Source organism: Eleutherodactylus coqui, unplaced genomic scaffold (assembly GCF_035609145.1).
Source record: "Eleutherodactylus coqui strain aEleCoq1 unplaced genomic scaffold, aEleCoq1.hap1 HAP1_SCAFFOLD_316, whole genome shotgun sequence".
NCBI lineage: Eukaryota > Metazoa > Chordata > Amphibia > Anura > Eleutherodactylidae > Eleutherodactylus > Eleutherodactylus coqui.
Window position 1 is genome coordinate 934 of NW_027101835.1, and position 9285 is coordinate 10218.

Sequence of the window (9285 nt, forward strand, 5' to 3'; positions counted from 1 at the left end):
ATGGGGTCATTTGTGGGTGTATCTATTATTCTGACACTTATGAGCCTTTTCAAACTTGCCTTGGTGCAGGAAAACAAAGTGCTCCTCAAAATGCTGAAAAGTAATGTTAAATGTGTACGTCCTCTAAATGGTTAAAAAAAACACAAAAGTTTTTCAAGTGTGCATTCAGAATAAAGTAAACAGATGGAAATACATATCTTATCAAAAATTTGTACAGTATGTTTGGACATATTTGAGATATTACGGTTGAAAATGTGAAAAAGACAATTTTTTCAATATTTTTCAAATATTGGTACTTTTAATAAATATACACAAATTATATCGGTCTATTTTTACAATCTAAATGAAGTACAACATGTGGCGAAAAAACAATGTCAGAATCACTGGGATATGTAAAGCCTTTACGGAGTTATGCCACGTTGAACGACGCATGTCAGATTTCCAAAATTTGGCTCCACCACTAAGGCGCAAACAGGCTTCGTCACTAAGGGGTTAAATATAACAACTCAGTGAGATCTATTTTCCCTGATTTTTCGGCGGATCTGCAGAAACAAAGAGCCACCTTCGTGGAAATAAAAAAGAGATTCAAGGATAGAGGCATTCCATACTCTATGGCATACCCGTCCCGTTTACGGATTGCAGCAAATGATAAAGTGATCTTTCTACATTCCCCTACTGAAGCCATGGAGTGGCTCCGTATGCACCTTGCGTCATCCGACGTTGCATAGTCCCGAGTTCTGATCTATGCAATGTAAATTCTGCAAAGAACATTTGGGCCCATGATCCATTGGCCTATGGTTGATACTGTATATGGCTGGGATGAAGAGATATGTCACCTAGCCTTTACGCTGTCCCGGATTGTGGGCTCGTCCCCGGGTAGCCACCGCTGCGGCAATAGCCTGAAGCCATGCTTAAAGGGAAAAAATTTTTTTTATCACATAAACCAATCCCCGATAGGCCATTGGAATGTCCCCCACTCACAACAACTGCTACTTTCAAAATAGATTGTAGCTTACTCTTTTTTTTTAGACACCTGCGACACATTATTGTTAAGCGGGATGTCAATTCTTAGTTGTTTAAGCTGTTACAGTTTATTTTAAGTTACAAGTAGGTCTGTGCTTATATCCTTCTTTCTAATATGGGTAATATGCTCCCCTACTTGGAAAACCCGACTGTGCTATATGTCATTATGTCTCCCAATGTCGCTGTCATGTCTTAGTTGGAACATGTGAGGCCTGGGCACCGCTAATAAGCGTAAAGCAGTTTTCTCTTATACTAAGCAATTTAATCCCCAGATTGTGGGTTTGCAAGAGACTCACCTCACTATAGATAAAGCAGATACCCTTAAAAAAACGTGGGTACAGTGGACATGTCACTTCTTTCATACTTCTTTCTCCAGATGAGTCTCACTCCTTATTCACAAATCATTAAGATGGAACCCCATAAATGTCAGAAGGGACCCTGAGGGCAGATTCGTATTTGTATACGCAGAAATTGATTCTAAACCCTATGTCATTTTATGGTCCCGGCGGCAGCATTGCACCACATGCTAGGGGCACGCGATGCGAGGTCTCCCATTAAAATCAATGTCAGAAACTCCTGTCCGTCACGGCGGAGGTTTCCGGCATCCCTGAAGTGATACGAGGCTGTTCTCACGTGACAACGCCTCACATCCTCAGGGATTTGACATAGCGGAGAGTGTGATATAGGGGTGGGATTCATGGCCCCATATTGCGCTCGCCCTTTTTGTGAAGTTAGCCTAAGTGAGTAAAATGCTTCTCAGGTTGCTGCCCACCCAACAGGTGGCAATTGTTTTTTTTTTTCACCAGAGGGCAGCAACCTCCTCCTTCTGGGGTCCTACAAACTGCTGCCTCACGGTAGGGGCCCCGCTGCTAGTGCGTGCAAGAATGTTTAACGTAAAGAGAGTATTAAAGGCCCACTCCAGTGAATTCATTTCTCATTCATTATGTAACTAGCCCCCCGCCACCCCACCCCCAGTATATATTGTTTAAAGTGCACATTAATCACACCAGATCTGTACCTTCTCATATGTATGAGTGTATATATGTATTCCTCTTCACATCTATTTCATTAAGCCTGAAGAAGAACCCTGAGTAGGTTTGAAAGCTCGCTAGAACATCATGTCTTTTTGTTAGCCATTAAAAGGTATCATATCTCCAAGATTACATGGTTTTCTTGCTGGGAACAATCACATTTTGCTCTGCTGGCTAACACCGTACCAAACCTTTTTTTGTTCCTCCTATTACAGTGACTGATGATGATCACACGGCTCCTGTCAAAAAAAGCAGGCGGACTATAGGTAGTATTAACGCACGAGAATCCCGCTAGTAAAAACAAAACCTGAAAAAACACGTCCATCCGAAGATGTCCTCGCTGCGTATCTCATGCATCAATAGAGGACATGCTGCGTCTTTTATCATGTGTGCCTGAATGGCGCAGTGTAAATGGGCTTTTAGTACCGTGTATTACACATGTAAAAAACAAGTGTAAATCACTTAAATTTTATTAAATATTAAAATAATAAAAAGGTAATAAAAGTTTTAAAAAAAACCTTTTGCCAGATGTATAATAAAAAAATCTACATAAAAAGACAAAAATCTATTTGGTATTGCTAAAAAATAAATGAGGCCCCACAGAACTATGTCGACGGAAAAATAAAAAAAAGGTATGGCTGTCAGAAGATTGCGGAAGAAAATAATTTTAAAAAATAAAATATCTTTGGGAAAAAAAGTGGTAAAGGAAAAAATAAAAAAATAAAAATAATTTTTTTATGTTAGTAATCGTACTGACCCATAGAATATAGTTCTCACGTCATTTTTGCTGCACTGTGTACGCCGCAGAAACAAGATGCACCAAAAGATGGCAGAATTTACACTCAATATCTGACCACCTTTGCAAAATGGCGATCGAGCCACAAAACAGAAAAAGGTTGAATATGTGGCATGCGCCAAAATGTGTCACCTTTTTACACCAGAAACCCGGCAAACATCAGTTAATACATTTCCCCTACAACATCCTGATAAAGTAGTGTAGAAGGAGGCCAGACTAACGAGAGAAGTTCTAATTACTGTAACAACTATAAGGGCGCAGTCAGACAAGCAAATTTTTCACGCATGTAAAAAAAATAAAAGCACATGGCATGTAGAAAATAATCACGTGACCGGGTGCATTTTCACTCACACGTCCTATGTTTGGTAGGTGCGCATTTTAAAGAATTCTAAAAAACGGACATGTGACCGCTTTCATTAGAAAGCATTGGTTCTAATAGATTCGTTTCGGAAACGCGCCTATACATGCAGGAAAACTTTGCTGGTGTGACTGAGCCCTAAAGCATGTGGAATGTCCTCTTACACAATGTAACTACATGACCATCTACCTTGGCCAAATGGGAATTCATCCACTTGGTAAATGTTCTCTTGAACGGCTTCTTGCTCATCTGAAAAAGAAAGATTAGAATTATGATAGGATATTGGGCATTGTGGCATTATGGGGCCAATGCTACGGCTTAGGCACAATGCCCACGGACAGAAATTCTGCAGCGGGATTGGCACGCTATCATAGGATTGCGTTAGTTTATGCACTCTAAGGGCGCCTACCCATTGGCGTTGCTGATTTTCGTGCGTGAAAAACGCAGCGTTTTTCGTGCCTTTTTTGCGGCGTTCTTCATTAATTTCCATTGACAATCATGGGTGCATTAAAGGGGTTGTCTCACACGGTTTTTTTTTTATTCAATAGGCCCCACGTTCGGCGCGAGACAAACCCAAGGGATGGGTTAAAAAAAAAAAAGTTTATTACTTACCCGAATCCCCGCGCTCGCGGCGACTTCTTTCTTCCTTTACCAAGATGGCCGCCGGGATCTTCACCCACGATGCACCGCGGGTCTTCTCCCATGGTGCACCGTGGGCTCTGTGCGGTCCATTGCTGATTCCAGCTTTCTAATTGGCTGGAATCGGCACACGTGATGGGGCGGAGCTACGAGGACCAGCTCTCCGGCACGAGCGGCCCCATTCACCAGTGAGAAGACCGGACTGCGCAAGCGCGTCTAAAAACGCCAGAAGACAGCGAATTTAGACGGATCCATGACAACGGGGATGCTAGCAACGGAGCAGGTAAGTGAATAACTTCTGTATGGCTCATAATTAATGCACGATGTATATTACAAAGTGCATTAATATGGCCATACAGAAGTGCTGAACCCCACTTGATTTCACGAGACAACCCCTTTAAGAGAAAAATAAGGAGACATATGCAACTGACAGTTCCTATGTGAAAAATTGCAACGCAACGAAAAAAAAACAACAAATGGACAAGAACACATTCTATGCTAATTGCTCTTCAGAAAAAACGCAAAACGCAATTTAGCATCGCAGGAAAAAAAAATAAATAAATAAATAAATAAATCGCCAGTGGGTAGGCGCCCTAATGCTGGCCTATGATAAATCGCAGCATGTCCTAATTCTGTGCGGCCCCACGCTGGATGGGTAAGTATGAGACTCTATATGAATACACATATATTATATATATTCTAAACACACACATTTTATATAAATATACAAGGGCAACATCACACGGGCTTATGCACAACTACGATCACCAGTATGGAGCATAGTGGTGCATTAATGGAGGGTTTTTCCCCCTTCTCGGCCCGTTCAAACTCCATGCCATTGTGCAGAAGGCTGAAAATAATTGGGGGAAGATAGGTGCGACGTAGTATTCACTCCCGAGAAAAGAGCTGAAATCAATTGTCTCGTGATTATCACGGCCGCTTAAAGGAACAAAATCATGCGCATGTGTTCAAACCCCTAGTAATACAGTATGCTAGGCTGAAGAATGACACCAGGGGTGCGGATTTTGACTGTTTTTGGTTGCAAAAATGCTGCATAATTAGCAGCAGAAATTTCTACCGTGGACAGTCTGCAGCACTTCTGCCACCTGTAAGCATACAGTAAGTCAGCTTGAGGTATGCTGCCACATACAGAGTGGCGTCAGTAGTAATAGTATCCCCCAGAGTGGCTTCACTAGTAATGGGGACCCCACCCCCACAGAGGCCTTGGTAGTAATAGTGTCCCCCCATATACTTACCCTTCTCCTGGTCTACAGAGCTCTCTCTTCTCGGCGCTGCTGCAGGCAGAAGTGTGTGCACCCAAAGCAAAGCATCTCCTCCCTTCTCCTCTCCTCCTGTGGAACAAATGAGGATCGGTCAGGGGGAGAAGGATCCTGGATGCACACACTGCCGTCCACAGCGCCACTGACTGATTACAAGCCAGGGAGCTTGGACCCTAGGAAAGGCAGGACACAGGGTCCCAAAGTGGGACTGTCCTGCCTAAATTGGGACGTCTGGTCACCTTATATAAGGGCTTAAACAGATGAGTGCGATATGTAGAGAATAGAACCCATTGATTGCAAACGGGCTCATTGCGGCTGTATTTGCCCTATCTTGTGCGTGTTTGTGCACCATAGAGTCCCACGTGAGGTGGGCAAGCGCGCACATCTGCCTACGCGGGTATGCACTAAGTGCAGTGCAGATCTGCAATCATCCACGTTAGGCAAATTAGCCTTTTAAATCAGGGTGCGGTGATTCCACTGCTTGTGTGAACGAATGGAGCCTGCGGACATACACTCCATATTTGCACAGGCATGAATGTTAAATACACTCGTTCACTGCGCAAAAAATGTGCAGGAGTGAGCGTGTTACGTTACACGCTCGTCTGTCGTTGCCCTAAACCTGACTATATCTTGCACACAACCTCTTATTCTCCCAGACTTTAGATTGCACTCACAAGCTTGTCTAATAAAATAGTCTTTATTGTCTCAGTGTAAATAAAAAGTCCTATAATACCGTATTACTGCGCCAATTTGCAACCCCCAACAATAACTCACACAGCAACCGTAGATTTATAACATCCTCCTAACATTTCTGTATGACCCCTTTCTATCATTTGACACCTCAGCATTAATCCCCATTGTGGATAAATCCGTCTATGACCTCCATAGAAGCATCTCCGCCCGCTACCACCCAGATCTGCACTGGCGAGGGCGCTGCCCGCTGTAACATATGGAGATACACATCATGTATCTGGATGATGGACACTTATTAAATGACCTCTCACAAGACTTTATTATTCCTCTCATTAGCACAATTTATGTTTTTTCCTCCGCCGGGTTCATTTAAATTTCCAATCAACCGTAAGTTTTATAAAACTACAAAAGTTTCTGATGAACTATGGGCACCACTGCCAACCCAGACATGAAGTGCCATCCCTGCCCATCTACTAATAATGTGGCACTGGAAGAACCAGCTATGATTTTCTCCATTTCCCTGGGCACTAGACCATCACTCATGGTGGCCACATCACAGTGTATATGGCAGAGCAGGGTACTGGCAGGCAAAGTACTGGCAAGCCTGGTACTGGCGGCTTCACTGACCTTTGACCTCCAATCGGCCAACTGCCATTTCCTTTCAACTGACGACGGCAGCGGTTGGATCGAAGATTACAGGACTGAGAAAAATGGAGTCCAATGGACAAAAAGGAGACGTCGAAAAGCGCAAAAGAGAAGACGAGAGCGTGAGCGGACTCACAGCTATAAAGAGGAGGAGGAGTGGAGAGGATGAGGAGCCAAGACCAGGCACCAGCCAGGACCTTCTACCATCAGACCGCGGATTTGACATCAAGCGCTTCACCGCCCTTCAGATATTGGGCAGAGGAAGCTTCAGCGAGGTAAGTTATATGACTGTTATTTTCTGGGAATGGCGCAGTGACGGCTCCTCCACATATCAGTATTTTGCTCCCTTCTTTTTACGGTTTTTGCTGCGCAAAATTAATAGTTTGCTCAAATTATAGCACAGCTCATTACAGACACAATGATACCACATGTGGGGGGTTTCTTAATTTTTTTTTCATACAAATAGGGGAAAATGAGCAAAAAAAGGCTTTTTAAAATGTACTTATTTAATTTTGCTTTTTGACACTGTTTATGTCCCTGAAGGGGACCTGATCCATAGCAGCTATGATTACTATTACAACCTTATCGATTGTAAAAACAATCATAGGCAACAGTAAAGCAAGACGCCTCTATCTAGCATCCTGCCACCCATCGCAACCCATCGGCCCTCTGCGATTACATCGCAAGGGTCCAATGACATCACAAGGAAAGCGCCCTTCCTCTGTGAATCCTTTAATTTGCCGTGATCTACATAGATCGTGGTATGTAAGGAGTTAACAGCAGGGGTCACTGTCCTTCTGCACCCCGGCTGTCACAGCAGGAGGCCGGCTATCAGAAACAGTCAATGGGAAACCTCGCATCACACGCCATACAATCTGTTTTCCTGTCCCATTGAAAACAATAGACAATGGATTTTGAGGAACATGCAAAGAAAACATGCTGCAATTTTTTTTCCTTGCACCAAGATGCGGTGCGGGACAAAAAGAGAAAAACGCCCATGTATATGACTCCATTCAAAAGAACGGGGTTCTAATTTGCACAATCTTCTTGGCCATGTGAAAGCGCCTAGTGATAAATCCACCATGTGATAAATATATATGATTTTCCCTTCTGGCCGCTGTCAGTGATAATTTCTTATCTGCTTTCTTAAGGTGGTCCTGGCATCTTTTCCTGGAAGGAACACCTTCATGGCCATCAAGGTTGTTGACAGAGGAAAGAGCAAGGCAGACGTCATAAGGAGAGAGCGGCGGATACTCCTGAAGGCCCAAGACTGCCCCTTCATCTACCATCTGTATGCCGCACAGCAGTCTGCAGACCGGGCCTACTTCATCACGGAGTATCTGTCCGGAGGAAGCCTGGCGGCGATGATCAGGATGTGCGGCAGCTTGGACATCAACCATGTCAGGTGAGTAAATGACTAATCAGGAGACGGGGGGATACTGAGGGCGACATGACAGATATAGAAGAGTGGAGGGCGTACAGGTGACACTATGATGGTGACATGACGTCGGGGACTTATTTCATGTCATTGATACTACACTCTTTTCTCAGATTCTACACAGCGGAGATTGCATGCGGCCTCCAGTTCCTGCACCGACGCTACATCATCCATCGGTAAGCACAACTTTCCCACATCTCCCTGTTTCCCTGGTGAAGATAATGTACCCAGCTTTCCCAGAGTCCTGAATTAGGACTGGTTAAGCTGTGGTACATTATTTCTCTACTACATTATTACTGCATCACTCAACAGATTAACCTTTTTACTTTTCTTCATTGTAGTGACATAAAGCCGGCGAACATCATGCTGGACGGAGATGGACACATCCGCCTGATTGACCTGGGGCTGGCCCAAGACGGCGTCGTCCCGTCTAAGAAGATCAGCGGAGTGACAGGCACTTATAGATTCATGGCCCCAGAGGTGCTTCGTGAGAAGGACTACGACGCAGCAGTCGACTGGTGGGGCCTGGGGATTGTCGTATCCTGGATGGCGACAGGACAGTCCCCCTTCTACCACGGCTCCTCCAGGAGAAAGATCATCAAGTCCATCACCAGAAAGAAGCCAAAATTCCCATCTTGGCTAGATGCTGACGTAAAGCATCTTCTGAAGAGACTGCTGCGGAAGAAGCCAAAGAAGAGGCTGGGTGTCCACAAGAATATCAGAGGTCACCGATTCTTCAACACCGTGAATTGGGAGGAGCTGGAGATGAAAAGAGCAGAGCCGCCATTCAAACCCTTCAGCAGAGTTCCCAGGAATCGAGACCTGCCGTGGCCGGAGGGTGGTACACCCCTTCACCCTGTGGACGGATTTTCGTACACTTCACCAAGCTGGACCCGGTAAGATCTTCCTCCTCTAGGGTTGATGTTCTTCAGGCAGACCTCTGTGTTGATTATCATTGTTCCTCTGGTGTCAGACAGCTCAGGAGGTCATATAATAACATTATTATTGCTCCTGTAAATACCATGTCTCTACTTCTTCTTAGGATGACGAGAAGAATCCGATTGTGAAGGAAGCCGCGACCATCGGGTAAGTATCCTCTATACACACTCACACATACATATCTGTACACCTATACACACAGGACACCTACAATCATATCCATACACTGTAGCAAAACTTCACATACCGTAGAAAGCTTAATACATAAACCATTTCCTCTAACATAGCAAAGGACTTTGGGGAAAATATATTAAGACCAGCAATATGGCCTCTATTATGGCTTCCACAATCACAAAACTCCCAATACCTCATAGTAAAGACACAGTTGCAGAAAATAACTTTTTTATATCAGATCCCAATCAGATCCTGATACAAGTCATTAT

The 9285-nt window shown here is 44.1% G+C and overlaps 1 protein-coding gene across 1 annotated transcript; it reads left to right on the top strand.

Moving 5' to 3' along the window:
* The first annotated feature begins 7813 nt into the window (after nucleotides 1-7813).
* LOC136591517 (protein kinase C theta type-like) lies at nucleotides 7814-8970 on the top strand. The gene is made up of 4 exons (XM_066588532.1): nucleotides 7814-7870; nucleotides 8017-8079; nucleotides 8245-8685; nucleotides 8946-8970. The coding sequence occupies exons 1-4, from the start codon at nucleotides 7830-7832 to the stop codon at nucleotides 8968-8970; spliced, it is 570 nt and encodes a 189-aa protein (XP_066444629.1). The 5' UTR covers nucleotides 7814-7829.
* The last annotated feature ends 315 nt before the right edge of the window (nucleotides 8971-9285 follow it).

Coding starts and splice junctions, on each gene's coding strand:
- LOC136591517 (XM_066588532.1), top strand. CDS start 7,830: ATGATCAGGATGTGCGGCAGCTTGGACATCAACCATGTCAG. Junction 7,871..8,016: donor TTGGACATCAACCATGTCAG/GTGAGTAAATGA, acceptor CTCTTTTCTCAG/ATTCTACACAGCGGAGATTG. Junction 8,080..8,244: donor CGACGCTACATCATCCATCG/GTAAGCACAACT, acceptor TCTTCATTGTAG/TGACATAAAGCCGGCGAACA.